At 41.1% G+C, this 19872-nt stretch overlaps 1 protein-coding gene across 8 annotated transcripts in view; it reads right to left on the bottom strand.

The window, feature by feature from the left end:
- The window catches only part of LOC120057095 (nuclear pore complex protein Nup98-Nup96-like), a 30862-nt gene extending 13456 nt beyond the window's left edge, over positions 1–17406 (bottom strand). Inside the window, exons 1-12 of one of the 8 annotated variants that reach the window (XM_039005504.1) lie at positions 17187–17406; positions 15992–16098; positions 15720–15818; positions 14743–14790; positions 12373–12558; positions 11747–11889; positions 8623–8730; positions 8280–8466; positions 8012–8187; positions 7791–7934; positions 7557–7689; positions 61–153 (exon numbers count right to left, since the gene is read on the bottom strand). In XM_039005504.1, the coding sequence (XP_038861432.1) occupies positions 61–153; positions 7557–7689; positions 7791–7934; positions 8012–8187; positions 8280–8466; positions 8623–8730; positions 11747–11889; positions 12373–12558; positions 14743–14790; positions 15720–15818; positions 15992–16070 (1396 nt within the window). In that variant the 5' untranslated portion in view covers positions 16071–16098; positions 17187–17406. Of the gene's footprint in view, positions 1–60; positions 154–7556; positions 7693–7790; positions 7935–8011; positions 8188–8279; positions 8467–8622; positions 8731–11746; positions 11890–12372; positions 12559–14742; positions 14791–15719; positions 15819–15991; positions 16099–16993; positions 17094–17186 lie in introns of those variants that run through there. The other 7 variants (XM_039005502.1, XM_039005507.1, XM_039005503.1 and 4 more) reach the window with 7 other exon arrangements.
- Positions 17407–19872: the final 2466 nt, after the last annotated feature.

Below are 19872 nucleotides of genomic sequence, written 5' to 3'. Positions count from 1 at the left end.
CACTACCAAATGTATGCCAGGCCTATGGTGCTCTGGAAGTGTCATCTGTTCCATTCATACCTGCTCCAAAGCTGGCTCCCAGCCCGGTCCCTAGTCCTCCTGCTGCAGTCTTGTTCCCAAAAAGGCTTCCGCCAGCAGCAGTGGGTCCAAAACCTTCACACAACACAGAGAGAAGAACAACATGGTTACTGACATAGCCAATAATATCATCTATAAGTAGGGCTGGGCGATATGGCCAAAATATCATATCACAATATTTTTCATGTTTTTACCGTATAACGGACTCATATTTTTTAACAATGAAAGTTCTAAATATTCTTTATGAGTAGTAATTAGAAGGTGATTTCAATGGCTCTCTCCAGTCCGGCTGTTTTATAAAGTTCAATCCAACTTCAAACATGTTCATGAATTTCTGCATTTTTGTTATTTCCACACTGTGCCACGCAGAGCAGCGTGCTGTGCAAAACATCTAGGGGAAAAAAACTGTTGGAAAATAGAATGATTGATTGAATTCTAGTTGGAATATAGTGGGCAGCACCTTGAATACATTGTTGTTTGACATGACAACGAATGAATAAGCCAGGGAGGAATTATTGACAGGGTAGGAACCAAAGTGTTGGTCAGTGTTTCCAGGGGAGCCTAATTAGATGTTATATTACACATTCTTACCACATGTAGCGAGATAGCTAGCTAGCTAACATTCATGCTTTGCCTATATCTCTCAGATTTAAAAGATACCATTGCAAAAACAATGCTCATCTATGCCTACACCAGTACCAGGCTGTATTTGCTAGCTACATTTGCTCTGACATTTTGCAAGTTAGCTAGCCAGCTAACTAGCAATTAGTGGGTAACACAATTTATTTTGGCCAGAACTTGCTAAGAAAAGACAAACAAGCAATAGTTTGCAGACAAGATACAAACTAATAGGGATGGGAATGGCTGTTGATGGCTGTTCGAGTACTATCTTTAACCATAGAAAAAAATATATATACTGTAAAATTACTTGGTGGAATGTGCTTTGTGCCCAAATGGGCAAGTGATTATTTATTTTTTTATGTCTCAAAGACGTTAATTTCCATTTGTACACGTGCATTTACAGGGTAAAAAAAATGAAAAGCTAAGTAACAGTCCTTCTCCTCAAATTCCCTTTCCCCTCTAAGGCTCACTCAATTGCATTCCAATCGCTCCCCACAAGCTTCCGTTAGTGCTACAGAAATAAATGCCTATAAAAACATAACTGACAAGATACACAAGCTACATTCTTTGCCAAATGATGCTAGTTTTATTACAAATTCAAAATGGAATAGTTGATTGAAGTAGGGAAAAACTGTATGTGTGTTCCAACAACGAGCTAATTTTGGAATAATTGCATCCCATCTTTTCTCCGCTTAGACTACTTTGCGAACTTCTAGTGCCATTTAGAATTAGTTAGCCTAGGCTATAACCCCTAAACATAGGTTCCACGCTGAAAATATGTAAAATAAAAAAGTGAAGTTCACAAGAGCGGAATGCAGGCCAGAGAGACTAGATAATAATTCCACCAAAGCAGTGTAAAATATCCAGTCAGAAAATATTGTATCTCTTTCACTATGTTGGATGCATGGCCTAGACACATCCAGTTGTACAACTGACTAGGTATCCCCCTTTCTCCCGATTAAACAAGGAATATAACAGAGTTCCATCTAGAGGTCGACCGATTAATCGGAATGGCCGATTACAAGTTTTCATACGTTTTTTTTTTACACCTTTATTTAACTAGGCAAGTCAGTTAAGAACAAATTCTTATTTTCAATGACAGCCTAGGAACGGTGGGTTAACTGCCTTGTTCAGGGGCATAACAACATATTTTTACCTTGTCAGCTCGGGGATTCAATCTTGCAACCTTACGGTTAACTAGTCCAACGCTCTAACCACCTGCCTTACATTGCACTCCACGAGGAGTTGTGCGAATGCAGTAAGAAGCCATGGTAAGTTGCTAGCTAGCATTAAACTTATCTTATAAAAAACAATCAATCATAATCACTAGTTAACTACACATGGTTGATGATATTACTAGTTTATCTAGCGTGTCCTGCGTTACATATAATCGATGCAGTCGCGAAACAGGACTGTCGTTGCGCCAACGTGTACCTAACCATAAACATCAATGCCTTTCTTAAAATCAATACACAAGTATATATTTTTAAACCTGCATATTTAGTTAATATTGCCTGCTCACATGAATTTATTTTAACTAGGGAAATTGTGTCACTTCTCTTGCAACAGAGTAAGGGTATATGCAGCAGTTTGGGCCGCCTGGCTCGTTGCAAACTGTGTGAAGACAATTTCTTCCTAACAAAGACAGCCAACTTCGCCAAACGGGGGATGATTTAACAAAAGCGCATTGCGAAAAAAGCACAATCGTTGCACGACTGTACCTAACCATAAACATCAATGCCTTAAAATCAATACAAAAGTATATATTTTTTAACCTGCATATTTAGCTAAAAGAAATCCAGGTTAGCAGGCAATATTAACCAGGTGAAATTGTCACTTCTCTTGCGTTCATTGCAGGCAGAGTCAGGGTATATGCAACAGTTTGGGCCGCCTGGCTCGTTGCGAACTAATTTGCCAGAATTTTACGTAATTATGACATAACATTGAAGGTTGTGAAATGTGACAGGAATATTTAGACTTATGGATGCCACCCGTTAGATAAAATACGGAATGGTTCCGTATTTCACTGAAAGAATAAACGTTTTGTCTTCGAGATGATAGTTTCCGGATTCGACCATATTAATGACCTATGGCTCGTATTTCTGTGTGTTATTATGTTATAATTAAGTCTATGATTTGATAGAGCAGTCTGACAGTGATGGTAGGCACCAGCAGGCTCGTAAGCATTCAAACAGCACTTTCGTGCGTTTTGCGGGCAGCTCGTCGCTGTGCTTCAAGCATTGCGCTGTTTATGACTTCAAGCCTATCAACTCCCGAGATTAGGCTGGTGTAACCAATGTGAAATGGCTAGCTAGTTAGCGGGGTGCGCGCTAATAGCATTTCAAACGTCACTCGCTCTGAGACTTGGAGTAGTTGTTTCCCTTGCTCTGCATGGGTAACGCTGCTTCGAGGGTGGCTGTTGTCGATGTGTTCCTGGTTCGAGCCCAGGTAGGAGCGAGGAGAGGGACGGAAGCTATACTGTTACACTGGCAATACTAAAGGGCCTATAAGAACATCCAATAGTCAAAAGGTATATGAAATACAAATCGTATAGAAGAAATAGTCCTATAATTCCTATAATAACTACAACCTAAAACTTCTTACCTGGGAATATTGAAGACTCATGTTAAGGAACCACCAGCTTTCATATGTTCTCATGTTCTGAGCAAGGAACTTAAACTTTAGCTTTCTTACATGGCACATATTGCACTTTTACTTTCTTCTCCAAAACTTTTGTTTTTGCATTATTTAAACCAAATTGAACATGTTTCATTATTTATTTGAGGCTAAATTGATTTTATTGATGTATTATATTAAGTTAAAATAAGTGTTCATTCAGTATTGTTGTAATTGTCATTATTACAAATAAAAAAATACATTAAAAAAAAAATATATATATATTATTAAAAAAATTTTTATTTAAATCGGCCGATTAAACGGTATCTGCTTTTTTTGTCCTCCAATAATTGGCATCGGCGTTGAAAAATCATAATCGGTCGACCTCTAGTTCCGTCTCAACAAATTACTTGAATAGCCTAAAAACGTAAGGTAGCAAGGGGACTAATAATGAGAACAAACAATATCAATAGCTGACAGAAAAATAATGACAACCTTACTAAGAAAGAAATTATTTATGTGAACCATAAAATTAAAAAACTCCATTAGAGGTTGAAAACCAAATGGCCAATAACCTACCCTCCTACTAGGCCTATCATAAAAGCTTTAAGGCTAGTTAAAGTTATGAACAGTAGCTTATTTCTCAAATAGTCTGGCCTACGAAAGGTGTTGTCCTAAAGTTGTGAACTTCAAAAATAACAATGAAAGTATAAGCTATTCTCAATCACAGCTTAGAGATATGGCATAAACAATACATTTATTTATTTTGAGACAAATAAAGCAATTATTCAATGCTGAAGAATGTATGCACACACTACTGTAAGTCGCTCTGAATAAGAGCGTCTGCTAAATGTCAACATTTTTAATGTAAAAAAGTCTTAAGACTGTCTTTTTTTTTTTTTTTTTTTTTTTAACTTAAGACTTCATCTACCCAGCCCATGATGTAGGCCTATAATCGAGCTCACTACGGTAAGACTCCCGAGTGTCGCAGTGGTCTAAGACACTGCAGTACCTGGTTCGAATCCAGGCTGCATCACATCCGGCCGTGATTGGGAATCCCATAGTGCAGTGCACAATTGACCCAGTGTCGTCCGGGTTTGTAAATAAGAATTTGTTCTTAACTGACTTGCCTAGTTAAATAAAATAAAAATAAAGACAGCCCGTTCCTCAGATAGTCACTGCTCCATCATGTGCCTGCCACACAGATAGAAACAGACACGTACACAAACCTGTCCTGCTCCTCCACCGAAAGGAATATAAAAATAAAAGATTTGCCATTACCTCATGGTTGTCATGATTGCTTCAGTTGAATTTGATTTTGCGCTATAACTAAACTATCGTAGCGGGGTTATTAAATATATATTATTACTTTTAAATAATTTTTGGGGGTATAAAAGTTATGGGAAGATCACAACAGGTCAAAGGTTACATCACCCAACCCTAATGCCATAGGCTTCCACAAGCAGTTACTGCCTTTTTGAAGATTGTGTTCCACGATATAACCAGTTGATATTATGGTTAAATAAATTTTTAAATGCACTTGTTTTTTTTACACTATATTAAAAGAAATGGAGAAATTTAGCCATTAGGATTTGTTATGTGTAATGGTTATGATAAATTAGACATTGTTGGCATATAGATAGTGCCTTCAGAAAGTACACACACATTTTGTTCTGTTACTGCCAGAATTTAAAATTGATTACATTTAGATTTTGTTTGGCACTGGCCTACACACAAAAGCCCATAACGTCAAAGTGGAATTGTGTTTCATTTTTTTCATACAAATTATTATTTATTTTTTTAATGAAAAGCTGAAATGTCTTGAGTCAATAAGTACTCACCCCTTTGTTATAGCAAGCCTAAATAAGTTCTCTTTAGGACTACCTCATCTTTGTACCCCACACATATAGATAATTGTAAGGTCCCTCAGTCGATTAGTGAATGTCAAACACAGATTCAACCAAAGTTCAGGGAGGTTTTCCAATGCCTCGTAAAGGGCACCTATTGGTAGATGGATACAAATAAAAAAGGCAGACATTGAATATCCCCTTGAGCATGGTGAAGTTATTAATTACAATTCATTATTTCACCCAGTCACAACAAAGATCTATGCGTTCTTCCTAACTCGGTTGCCGGAGAAGAAGGAAACCAGCAGGGATTTCACAGAGGGAAAAGAAGGAAGCATGTACAGATTAAAAATATTCCAAAATATGCATTGTTTGTAACAAGGAACTAAAGTAATATTGCAAAAAATGTGGCAAAGCAATTCACTTTTCATTCTTAAAAACTTCTTAGGGCTAGACGTCCTGCTAGCGGGACAACTTCCAGTGAAACTGAAGGGCGCGCAAATCAAATAAATAATCATAAAAATTATGGATATTAAACATTTAGGTACATACAAGTGTCTTATATCGGTTGAAAGCTTAAATTCTTGTTAATCCAACTCCACTGTCCGATTTACAGTAGCCATTACAACGAAAGCATGCCATGCGATTGTTTGAGGACGACGCCCCACATCAATATTTTTCCACCGGCACAGGTTTCATAAATTCACAAATAGCGATTAAATATTCACTTACTTTTTGAAAATCTTCCTCTGATTTGTCATCCAAAAGGGTCCCAGCTATAACATGTAGCGTCATTTTGTTAGATAAAATCCTTCTTTATATCCCAAAAAGTCAATTTAGTTGGCGCCATCGATTTGAGTAATCCACTCGTTCAACATGCAGATAAAGGAATCTGAAAATCTACCGCTAAACTTTGTTAAAACAAGTCCAAATACATTTCTATTGACTCCTCAGATACCCTAAAATGTAATCAAACTATAATATTTCTTCCGGAAAAAAGTACGTTCAATAGGAAACCGATATTAGCAGGTGGGTCTTGTCTTCATCATGTGCCCAAACACGAATTTACAAGAGCGTGTCCTTCTACTAAAACTATTTCTTATTTGTTTTGGAAGTTACAAGCCTGAAACCTTGAACATAGACTGCTGACACCCTGTGGACGCCATAGGAATTGCATCCTGTGAGCTAGAATTCATTATGCCCCTATACTTTCCATTGTAAGAGCATGGGATCTCAAAAGAAAAAAAATTCCGGTTGGTTTTCTTTGGATTTTCTCCTACCATTTCTATTGTGTTATAGTCTCCTACATTATTTTAACATTTATACAAACATCTAAGTATTTTCTTTCCAATGGTACCAATTATATGCATATCCTGGCTTCAGGGCCTGAGCAACAGGCAGTTTACTTTGGGCATGTCAGTCAGGCGGAAATTGAGAAAAAAGGACCCTAGCCCTAACAAGTTTTAAAACATTTCAAATCACCATCCCTATAAAGGAAGTGAAATTATAGAACACTTGTAGAAAGCAGAATCTTTGTCACCAACATCTTTCTGCATCTACAGTGCTGTGAAAAGGTATTTGCCCCCTTTCTAATTCTCTACTTATGCATATTTTGAATACTGAATGTTATCTGATCTTCAACCAAAACCTAATATCAGATTTTTTTTAAATAAACTTGACTGAACAAATAACATTCAACTTATTTCATAATCAAAGTTATGAAACACCCAACACCCCTGTGTGAAAAAGTAATTGCCACCTGACACTCAACTGGTTGTTGTGCCACCTTTAACTGCAATGACTCCAATCAAATGCTTTCCTGTAGTTGTTGATCAGTCTCTCAGATCGCTGTGGAGGAATTTTGGCCAACCCTTCCATGCGCAACTGCTTTAACTCAGCAACATTTGTGGGTTTTCAAGCATGAACTGCTCGTTTAAAGTCCTAACAACGTCACAGTGGGGTTTAGGTCTGGACTTTGACTAGGCCATTCCAAAACTTCAAAATGTGTTGCGGTTTCTTTTTTACTGTGGAATGCAGTGTTTGGTTCCACCAAGCATAATGGGACTCATGTCGTCAAAAAAGTGATATTTTTGACTCATCTGTCCATAGAACATGGTGTGGGAAACGGCATGCAGTAGCAGGAAGGAGAAAGACGACAAGTAGCAAACGGAGTAAACTATAGAAGTGGACATTACACGTGCCAGAGTTGCAGATCACATTTAACAAACCAAACATTTAAATACCGTTATAGAATTTAAAAACCCAAACCTATCAATGCATCATACCTGTACATCGTAAAACACGGTATACCACCCTGCCCTACAGACGGTTTATTAGCATGTACTAGCCTTCGTCACACAGGTGCATACAAATAAGGGCAGATTATCAACTCACCAAAGTTGGATGTGTTGGTAGCTGTTCCGAGAGTGAGGGCAGGTTTGTTGCCGAAGAGGCCGGTGCCCGTGCCAAACGACGGGGCGCTGGTAGTGGTGACACCAAACCCTGCCGTTTTATTACCAAACAAGCCCTGCTAGGGATAGGAGCACAGACAGACACCATATTAATATACATCCATCATACTGTACCGAACAACTTTGTAAAGGCATTATCAGTTGAGTCAATTAATACCTGTGTGCCGATGTTGCCGAAAGCGGTGCTGGTTTGTCCAAAGAGTCCGGCGCCTGTCCCAAAGCCCGTAGCTGGTGCAGTCTGAGCGGTATTTCCAAACAACCCCCCTGCCTGGGATGCTGCCGTGGCCCCAAACAGACCCCCCTGGGATGGAGAAAGAGTTACTTTACTGGAATGGTACTATGTTAGGCATGTGTTAACATGTGTGTGTAGGCTCTCACCATGGTGCTGGTTTGTTGGGGCTGGCCCATGGTGCTGGTGTTGCCGAAGGAGAAGCCTGTGTTGGGGGTGGTTGTGGCCTGGCCGAAGGGCTTGAACAGGCTGACTGCCTGCTGGGCCTGCTGGGGCTGCTGCTGCCCAAACAGACTGCCTGTGGCTGCACCAAACCCACCCGCACCTGAGGACAGAGGGAAGGAGGTGAGAGGGAGTTACAACATTCCGATAGAATTTATGGTATTTATATTTTCTATAGGGCTCGGTGTGACTTACTAGTTCCGAAGGTGGTTTTGGCCTGGCCAAAGGAGAAGCCTGTGTTAGTGGCTGAGGAGCCAAACAGCCCTGTAGCCCCTGTACTGGGGGTGGCTGCGGCTGCAGCCCCAAAGATACCCCCTGTTGGTGCAGCCATAGGGTTAGTGGGTCCCTTCCTCCCTGCCTGGTAGTCCTCAAACCTCAGCTCCTACACAGAGGCAACACACCACAAAGGAGAGAGGGGGTGAGAGGCCTGGATGTATCTCAATACTCTGAAGTGGATCCCTCTCATCTCTTTCCCTTCCATTTTCCCTGATCTGAAAGATAGAGGACAGGTGAAAGTAAATGCCTAACAATGACCCACCTCCAGTGATTTGTTCTCATACTCCTTCATGGCCGTGATGCACTGGTGCTTGGTGTTGATGCTTGCCGTCACACCCCCTTTCACCATGGTGTCACTTCCTGTTGGAGGCTGGACGACAGCAGAGGAGATTCAATGGGGTACAAACTCTACTGTATTAGAGCAGGTTGAACTGATTACTTGTACACATAGCAGAGAAAACTGACCTCGGAATTAGGATTACAGTAAAGAGTTGCATAGACATACAGCATTAAGTACAGTACATTCCAGATGAAACAACATTTCGTACACGACACATGGCAAAGAGTACTAGTACAGTAGTTTGGCTCAGGTGTAGTTGGCTAGCCTAGGTCACAGGGATGCAAACTAGTGAGGGCCCAAAAAGGAGAGAATAATTATTTTTGCACAGAAACACTGGAAAAATCTGTAAACTGCAAAACATTTAGCCTATTTTCAGAATGAGATTGTCATAATACCAACATTTTACTAACGATGTGATACCAGGCCAAGTATCACGATACTGAGTGGTAGTGGCTGTGGTCAATGGAGCAGTCTCCGACCGCAAATTTTAGAGGCCCTCTTGGCCGCAGACTGTTGCTGTTTTAAAGCTAACTTCCTGCAATGCTACACATGTTGCCATGGCTTATGCAGTGTTCTTATGCTAGGTGAGTGACTCAAAACAAAAAATACATTTTTGGAATTTTTGATTCTCCCCGACTGTCCGTTTTCATTTTGGTGATTGTAAATTGTGGTGGATGAATCAGAATTAGTTGGGTAACATAAGTAATTAAGATGTCATATCTGCATAATATTCTTATGTGATATACTTTTTGTTAGAATGCATTTCTAATATAATCTAGTGTTGGCAGATGCATTTCTTCCCTCAGCTGGGGCTTAGTCACTTGGGGCCCAGAGAGGGGAGAGGTCAGGCTTGTCTTTTACATGTCTCTGGTGCTATGCAGAATATCAGAAAGGGAAGAGGACAGGATGGAACATTGTTTTCATATGTAAATGTATCTGTTAAACCATGTGAAGGGATAGCGTGATTAAGGGTGAACCAATACTTGCCCCACAATGTCTGTGCGCAAGTCACTCCCTCCTTTGGTATTGGGGGAGGTGTATGGCAGTGTCTGGAACCATCATATGTCCTCTGATGTTGCACTTATCCTGGGATAGTGTATGACCTAGAGGCTCACTCCCCTCAGTGAGCATGTCCAGGAGTGGGGTCAAGAGGGGGTTTACTTGAGATTGGAGTATCTAGAGTTGACAATTGATTTATGCCATTGGATGAGATGGTGTTTTTGTGCTATGAATTACCAGGAACGGGATTAGAACATCGATTTAGGGACCAAACTGAACGATAATTTATAGCGAATGTTATCTGGCTAAGGGATACTCCTTTTTCAATTATAAAGTCCCTTTGTGAAGTGTTCCTAATATCTGTGATTCGTCATGTAGGTTGAGAGGGGTGTATCTTGGCTATAAAGGATCTTTGTACTTTTGTTTTGTCACTTTCAATGGTTCATTAGAAATGGCGCATCATTGAAAGTCAAGTGCTATCTTATGTTTAAAGATGTAGTTTAAGTATAACTGACTGGTGTGTGAAGTTTGTTTCTCCTCATTTGGTAATGTAGAAAATAGCCCCCAAAGTTCTCAAAGATTATCTTTATTTTAAGAACTATATATAAAAACACTGAAAACTTTACACCATCATATTTTTGAGAGGCGGAAACACTGCACCTTTCACTGCATAATAGAAAAGGCTACTGCAGAAAATACCCGATTTGCATATATCCAAAGGCCTACCTGTGTGCAGGAGGAATGTTATAATGAATATACACAGAGTACAAAACATTAGAAACACCTTCCTAATATTGAGTTGCACCCTCTTTTGCCCTCAATTCATTGGGACAGACTCTACAAGGTGTTGAAAGCATTCCACAGGGATTCCGGCCCATGTTAACTCCAATGCTTCCCACAGTTCTGTCAAGTTGGCTGGATGTCCTTTGGGTGGTGGACCATTCTTGATACACACGGGAAAAGGTTGAGCGTGGAAAAACCCAGCAGCATTGCAGTTTTTGGCAGAAACCAGTGCGCCTGGCACCTACTACCATAGTAGTAGTAGTAGTAGTAGTAGTAGGTGCCAGGCAAACCGTTCAAAGGCAGTTAAATCTTTTGTCTTGACAATTCACCCTCTGACTGGCACACATACACAATCCATGACTCAAGCTTAAAAATCCTTCCTCAACCAATCTCCTCCCTTCATCTACACTGATTGAAATGGAATTAACAAGAGACATCAATAAGGGATCATAGCTTTCAACTGGTCAGTCTCATGGAAAGAGCAGGTGTTCTTAATGTTTCCTATACTCAGTGTAATTGCATAAATGATCTGCATTGTCATTGTGGCAGTAAGGGGAACCATATTTAGCCAACTCTTCAGACAACTTTACAGCCTACACAAGCTCCCTCCCACACAAGCTTACTCCCTCTCACACCTCCCATAAGTTAAGCAGAAACCAGAATTTTAAGAACACCAGAAAAAAATATTTGATTCAGATTTAACTTACAATTACATTGATTAGGCATATGCATCCTACCTTTAAAGCATCTCTTTGAGAAGGCTATCCATCCCTTTTTTTCCTGTGCCATCCAAACGTGTGCATAGTCAAGGGTGTTAGCTAGCCATGACTAAACAAGGCCGTTTGTTATCAAACCAAAAACTTGCAGCCCACGAGTAGCTTAAACTGGCCCGTTACATGGTTTATAAAATTATATAACACCTGCGCCCAGTCGCGGTAGAATGGGGTTTGGGCTATAAACTTGAGGATTTCAGTTACGTAAAGGCACAAGGTTGACTGTGTTTCCTCTATTAACACAAACCCCATCACTGTCTGCACACCCCAGCATCACGGCGAAATAACATTTTAAAACTGATGGAGATGCAGACAGAACGGACAGAGAGAAGCAGCAGAGTAGGCTAATGGCTGGTTAGGGGATGCGGCTGGCTGCCCACAGCTGTCACATGTGAATTTGGATAAAGCAAGCATCACTGAATGGGGGACACATTCTGCGTCTGCGCACCTTGTCAGTGCCCCCCCACCCACCAAACTCAGGCCAAACTCACGTTGAACTTGACAGTGGTGCCTGGCTGGGAAGCCTGCTGGGTAAACCCTGATGCTCCGAACAGGGAGGTAGACGCCCCTCCGAAAGGGTTGGAGTTGGTCGCCCCAAACAGCCCCCCACTGCTGGCCGTGCTCGTACCGAACGCTAAAAAAATTAAATACACATCATTACGATCTCAAAGCACTTAAAAAGCATAACACAAACAAGCAATACATCATCATGAGGAGCCTAGCTATAAAAATACATTCATATATTAAAAGAAAATAAACAAAGGTATTACACATCATGATCTCATTATACACCAGCAGAGAATCACAATTACTAGAATAGACCAGAGCTCTCTATTTACTACTATTTGGTCGGCTAAATAGAAGGCTCTGGAATGGCCATCGGAGTGTCAGCACAAAATAATCAAAATCCAAAACAAGTTCTATTTGCCATTGTTGCACGCATGGAACTATGAGAAAGGCACAGAACTCACAACACATATAGAACACCTAATATGACCATTGTCCCACCGGCCACATCATTTACTTGAATGGGAATGCCTATTGGTACTACTGATTCTAATTATTTGGTAAACCGGTTTAAAAGACCAATGCTAGACAATAAAAAAAAGAGACTGACTGCCAAATGAGGCTGGTTTGGCAGCGCCGAAGGCATTGCTCTGCTGGGAGAAGAGTCCTCCGCCGCCGCCCGTGTTGGTGCTGCCGAACAGGCTGGTGGAGGTGCCGCTGGACACGCCAAAGCCAAAGCCGCTACTGGTGGATGACGTCACGGGCTGGCTGAAGGTACTGGAACCAAAAAGGCCACCTGGGGAGGGACATACAAACCAAACTAGCTCACACACAGGTCCCTTTGGCTTATTGTAGGAGTGCACAACTCAAATTCTTGTAGTAACCTGGGCCAATGGTTTGGTTTCATGTTCACCAAGGATCCTCTAGAACTGTAGTTGTGCATTGGTGATCAAAACCAGTACAGACCTTTGGGTTCGGCGCAACTACTTTACAGGAGCTCCGATCATTTCATTCATCACAAGGAGATGACGTCACAAAACATGCAGCCCTTCATCCCTCTCTCCACAGCTCCATTTTCTTCCTCTCACTCAGCACAAACAGTCCACTCACTCTCACATACAGTTGAAGTCGGAAGTTTACATAAACTTAGGTTGGAGTCATTAAAACTAGCTTTTCAACCACTCCACAAATTTCTTGTTAACAAACTATAGTTTTGGCAAGTCGGTTAGGACATCTACTGTGTGCATGACAAGTAATTTTTTCAACAATTGTTTACAGACAGATTATTTCACTGTATCAAAATTCCAGTGGGTCAGAAGTTTACATACACTAAGTTGACTGTGCCTTTAAACAGCTCGGAAAATTCCAGAAAAGGATGTCATGGCTTTAGAAACTTCTGATAGGCTAATTGACATCCTTTCAGTCAATTGAAGGTGTACCTGTGGATGCATTTCAAGACCTACCTTCAAACTCAGTGCCTAGTTTGCTTGACATCATGGGAAAATCAAAAGAAATCAGCCAAGACCTCAAAAAAAAAAAGCATGTAGACCTCCACAAGTCTGGTTCATCCTTGGGAGTAATTTCCAAACGCCTAAAGGTACAACGTTCATCTGTACAAACAATAGTACGCAAGTATAAACACCATGGGACCACGCAGCCGTCATACCGCTCAGGAAGGAGACGCGTTCTGTCTCCTAGACATGAACATACTTTGGTGCGAAAAGTGCAAATCAATCCCAGAACAGCAGCAAAGGACCTTGTGAAGATTCTGGAGGATACAGGTAGAAAAGTACCTGTATCCACAGTAAAACGAGTCCTATATCGACATAACCTGAAAGGCCGCTCAGCAAGGAAGAAGCCACTGCTCCAAAACCGCCATAAAAAAGCCAGACTACGGTTTGCAACTGCACATGGGGACAAAGAGCTTACTTTTTGGAGAAATGTCCTCTGGTCTGATGAAACAAAAATAGAACTGTTTGGCCATAATGACAATTGTTTGGTTTGGAGGAAAAAGAGGGAGGCTTGCAAGCCGAAGAACACCATCCCAACCGTGAAGCACGGGGGTGGCAGCATCATGTTATGGGTGTGCTTTGCTGCAGGAGGGACTGGTGCAATTCACAAAATAGATGGCACCATAAGGCAGGACAATTATGTGGATATTTTGAAGCAACATCTCAAGACATCAGTCAGGAAGTTAAAGCTTGGTCTCAAATTGGTCTTCCAAATGGACAATAACCCCAAGCATACTTCCAAAGTTGTGGCAAAATGGCTTAATGACAACAAAGTCAAGGTATTGGAGATGCCATCACAAAGCCCTGACCTCAATCCTATAGAAAATGTGTGGGCAGAACTGAAAAAGCATGTGCGAGCAAGGAGGCCTACAAACCTGACTCAGTTACACCAGCTCTGTCAGGAGGAATGGGCCAAAATTCACCCAACTTATTGTGGGAAGCTTGTGGAAGGCTACCCGAAACATTTGACCCAAGTTAAACAATTTAAAGGCAATGCTACCAAATACTAATTGGGTGTATGTAAACTTCTGACCCACTGGGAATGTGATGAAAGAAATAAAAGCTGAAATAAATCACTCTCAACTATTATTCTGACATTTCACATTCTTAAAATAAAGTGATGATCTTAACTGACCTAAGACAGGGAATTTTTAAGAGGATTAAATGTCAGGAATTGTGAAAAACAGAGTTTAAATGTATTTGGCTAAGGTGTATGTAAACTTCCGACTTCAACTGTATGACAATAGGGCCATACACAGTGCCACCTGTCTACATGATCACACTCCCTTTAAGAGAAGAATACAGACTGTGGCTTTGCTCCAAACACTACATATTGCATATACTTTGTATGCACGGAAGCCCCCTTTCAAGAGTATAACAACGACTGTGAGTGTCCAGCCTTTTAAGAGCGGCGTGTCCCGCCTGTTTAAGAGCGGGTTGTGTGTGCGCGCGCGGCAACCAATGCTTACCTCCTCTACCTGCACCAGTGTGGATTTGCTGAGGATTGGCTGTCACCACTTTTGAGAGAATAGAGCATTACAGGGTGGGGTTAGACAGACACACACACACGCACACACACATATACAATCAACCACCACATGTCAGTAGCAGCATCACGGCGGGCACAGATAACACTCACCATCGTATATTGAATAATGGAAAAATGTATAGAGCACATAGTCAGCTCTCGGTCTACTGCGAGTGGCAGTGTGATCATGCAGGTTCACGGTTCAGGTAGACGTCACAGTACAAAAGCTAGTTTTAAACATGCCCAACATCGTACTTTATCAGTGCCATCACATCAAAACATATAAAACCTCCTGAATCTTTTGTTAATACACCAGTGGGAAATGTAACAACGGAATCTGTAACTTTGCTGTGGTTATGCAAGTTATACAATTAAGCAATAAGGCACGAGGGGGTGCGGTATACGGTCAATATACGACGGCTCAGGGCTGTTCTTAGGCACAACGCCCTTAGCAGTGGTTTATTGGCCATATACCACAAACCCCCTAAGGTGCCTTATTGCTATTATAAACGCAATTAGAAATGTTTTGTCATACCCGTGGTATACCACAGCTTTCAACCAATCAGCATTCAGGGCTCCAACCATCCAATTTATAAAATACCTTATACCACAGACACCTTTCTTCTGTGGCTTTTCATTCTAATGAAGAACATGGTCACCCTAAACACTCAGATGTCACCCATGTTAACCCCTAAACCACTGCAATGGAGAACAATGGCCTGCTCCTAAACCCAGAATGTAGTGGCAGAAACCACACTGCTATTGGGCCTAAGCTGAGATTGTAATGAAACAAAGTCTAAAGGAAAGCAGCTATGGCCCCTGTACTACAGGATGTTGAGCAGAAACGATATTCGCCAGGTCTAGGTGGGTACTGAGGGATTAACGTGTTAAAGTCAGGCTCAGGGAGATGTGGCAAACCTGGTTTATTCTGCGTTGCCCCAAAGAGTCCTCCAGTGCTGTTGGTCGCCCCAAACGCTGAGGCTCCGAAGCCACCTGTTGCCGCCCCAAAGCTAGTGTCTGCAAACACAGGGTCAACACCACCCCTCTTATAATCCACAACAAGTTTGATTTGAGAGTGAATCCCAAGGCGAAGACATTGATGAGACAAGCGTGAAACCATAAGGGTACTCAAGTTGCCAGGGCATACATTAAAGCTAACTGTACACCATGCACCCACTGTTGTTACTTACTTTGTTGCCCAAATGTGGATGAAGTCCCAAATCCTCCAGTCCCTCCCCCAAAGGGAGCACCAAACGACTTGTTGAACATCTTCCCCTGCTAGTAGGACTGCATATGTCTGCTCAGCATGACAGATAGAACAACTTAAGTTGACATCCCCAGACACACAGAATTGACAAACAGATTTGATAGTTAGAGAGCAATTACAATAATCACACATGTTCCAAGTTACCAATACCTAGATCGATATAGCTAGCTTTCTATGTATGATTTTTGGGCGTTGGAAAAAAATATATGGGTCACAGTCAATATCTTTTAGGTATTCTCGTAGCCATGCAAGCAGTTGATAACTCTGGCGGGAACGCAGTAACTTGTTTACTTCAGGGTGTTAATGACGTTCACATTCCAAAAGAGGCTTCAGGCTACGAGACAGCTGATTGGGCTCAGCATCGGGTGTTTAACCTGTCTTCTATGGCATTTATGACACGTTTGCCAACAACAACAAAATATCAACTTTAGCTAGTTGCTATTTGGAACTGAGAGAAGCGGTGTAACTTAGTTCATTCGTTCTGGTGTGAGGTTTCCAGAATAGTTAACTAACCACCGTACACACATGTTCAATTCATACCACCTGCCAGTCTCGCTTCTATATTTTCCAGAGGCAAGATCAAAAGTCAATTTCGAAAGCTTTATAACAATTTAGGTAACTAACGTTAGATATATCTAACATAGCGTCTACCAGTCGGCTGGTTTGCTAACTAACGACTGACTGAAAGCCAGTTAGGCGACAGAAGAATATGTTATCACGCTGTGGCCTGCCTGGCAGACATCGTTAGGTAACGTTAGCTATCTAATCTACCTAGCTAGCGCACTACTAGCAACACATACTGATATTATTAGTAACCTTAACAGTCGACGTTAGTCAATTAGCTAACTACTGTAGCTAAATTAAACACAACTCCAATGGTCAAACATTGCATGAAATGAAATTATAGATCACACTAACACCGTACCCGTCGCACAAGATAAAACCAGATGTGACCAGTTTAGCCTGCTAACGTTCATTGTAAACATCCGCAAATGTCGCTGTTGAGTCAGAACCACAACACTGCTAACACGACTAGTTGTGATGCTAATTGTGATGTTGTGCTAACACGTTAGCTGACATGGTTGAAAAAGGGACGGCAGGACAATGTTAAAACTCACCGTAAATAAGACTATGGTCTATCCGGTCACAATATGGGTGAAAATAAGGTCGAAGTCTCTAAACGGGGATAGCTAACTAGCAATGCTAGTTTCCGTAACTAATCTCGTCGCACAACCAGGCAATCTGCGGTAAGGAGGCCAAAATGCGTCATGCTTTGAACATTTCGATGTGCGCCAACGTTATTTTCCTTCTTCTTCTTATTATTATAATTTTTCTCTTTATTGGCAGACCACTCACACGGTGTATTACCGCCACCTACGGTACGGGGTTGTAAACAATATCACCAAAACAAAACGTTTTGGATGAACAAATCATACTAATTACCAAAAACAAAAAAACACTAACCAAATTCACGCTACTACCCTGAATTTCCAACAAAAACGGTATTATTCAGATCTCTACACAGGCTCAGGAACCTGGTGTAACGGATGTGAAATGGCTAGCTAGTTAGCGGGTACGCGCTAGTAGCGTTTCAATCAGTTACGTCACTTGCTCTGAAACCTAGATGTAGTGTTGCCCCTTGCTCTGCAAGGGCCGCGGCTTTTGTGGAGCGATGGGTAACGACGCTTCGTGGGTGTCAGTTGTTGATGTGTGCAGAGGGTCCCTGGTTCGCGCCCGTGTCGGGGCGAGGGGACGGTTTAAAGTTATACTGTTACACTGGGAGGAGGGAAGTTCATCATTCAGTAGTACCTGTTACATTTCGGCTGTAAAGTTCCGCCTCCTACAGTGGGGGAAAGAAACATGATTCCCCAAAATGGAACAAAACACCCCTCAAAATAAAATATAAAAAAATAACTACCAAAAAGTAAATAAAGAATCTAAACTAAATCAAACAAGTTTTCCTTTAAAAACTAAAACAGATCTAATCCCTACACAGACTCAAGGGGAACCTGGGAGGGCGGGTCTTCCGGGGCCAGTACCCCTTGCAAATCTTCAGATTTAAAATCCTTAAATCCCAAAAACGTTTCTGCCGTAGCCACAATAATGTCCCGTTTCTTAGACTTCTTTGAGACTTGTGCTGTACAGTTTATAACTGTGGCAATGAACGCCACAAAATCCAACTTTTTAACACACGGGGTATCTTTTGACTGGCAGTAAACATTTACTACACAATAGCGTTTTTCATAGCGAAGAGAAAGGGCAGCAGGCGAGGGAGAGTGAGGATCGGGGAAGGCAGAGAGACCGTCAGAACCGTGCCCATACTGTAGGCTATACTGTATCTTGGTATTCTATATCTAGCAATGCCTCGTATATTCACCTAAAGTATATATTAAGATATCAATTAGTATGGCAAAGCTATTCTTCATAGTGTCAGTGAATTGGAGTTGAACATCGCCAAATACATCAGTTTAATTAAGCCTAAATGCAATAAAAAAGTACTGCCTATAGCTTAGGCTATTTAGTGAAACCCAGGCTGGCTGTTGATGTCCTAGGTCAGGGCTCTCCAGCCCTGTTCCTGGAGAGGTACCAACCTTCCTGTAGCTTTTTGCTCCAACCACAGTTGTAACTAACCTGATTCAGTTAATCAACCAGCTAATTATCGAATCAGATGCGCTAGATTAGGGTTGGAGTGAAAACCTACAGGATGGTAGCTCTCCAAGAGAGCCTGTCCTGGGCAATAGATCGCAAAGCTGCATCCTCGCTAAACTTTTTGGAAATGGCAAGTTCGGTTTCTCACCAAGGTAAAATTAGTTTCAGGTCGGATGTTCGCCTGTAGTTTTCCTTACGTCCACCAACAGCAGTTAGGGACCATCAACATAGTGACAAATCACATTTTTCAAATTTCAATAGTTCTTTAACCATTACTCCTAAAACTTTAAAAACTGGTTGTAGCTAACCCGATGGCATAGACATATATTGCGCACACCTTTTTTTCATCAATATACATCTGGCACTATTTTAAATGATGTATTTACATTTTGAATTTCAATAGCTCTTTGGTCATATGACCTACTGACTTCAAACAAGGTTCAGAATGTACAGTCATTGGGCCTACACATTGCACAATCTTTAGTTTGTCCATTTTAATCTCACACGTTTTTACATGAATTTTTCAAACTTTCAGATTTCAATAGCTCCTTGGTCATGTGACCTACTGACTTCAAACAAGGTTCAGAATGTCCACTGACTACCCTTTAGTTTGTCCATTTTCATCTCACTCGATTTTACATGAATTTTTCAAACTTTCAAACTTCAATAGCTCTTTGGTCATGTGACCTACTGACCTCAAACAAGGTTCAGTATGTCCACTCAGTAGGCCTACACATTGCACACCATTTAGTTTGTCCATTTTCATTTCACTCTTTTTTACATTAATCTTCTAAATGTAAACTTCAATAGCACCTTGGTCATGTGACCTACTGGACTCAAACAAACTTTAGAATGTCCACGGACTAGCCTTATATATTGCAGACTTTTGTTTGTGTACTGTAAAATCACACGGTGTAACGTACATTTTTCATAGTTTTACATTTCAATAGCTCCTTGGTCATGCCAATTACACACCTATGAAGCGTGCAGTGGATATACACCCATATTGCATAACCTCTCCTCTAGTCATGTATCTTCTATATTGTTGTACATTCATATTAGTTTGACAATTAGGGGTTCAGTCCAGTGTTATGTATACCGTTTTCTTTAATATTTATCTTTAATAATTGGTAGTTCTAAGTATTTATTTTCCCA

Source organism: Salvelinus namaycush, chromosome 12 (assembly GCF_016432855.1).
Source record: "Salvelinus namaycush isolate Seneca chromosome 12, SaNama_1.0, whole genome shotgun sequence".
Classification (NCBI taxonomy): domain Eukaryota; kingdom Metazoa; phylum Chordata; class Actinopteri; order Salmoniformes; family Salmonidae; genus Salvelinus; species Salvelinus namaycush.
This window is presented reverse-complemented; position numbering and strand designations above follow the sequence as displayed.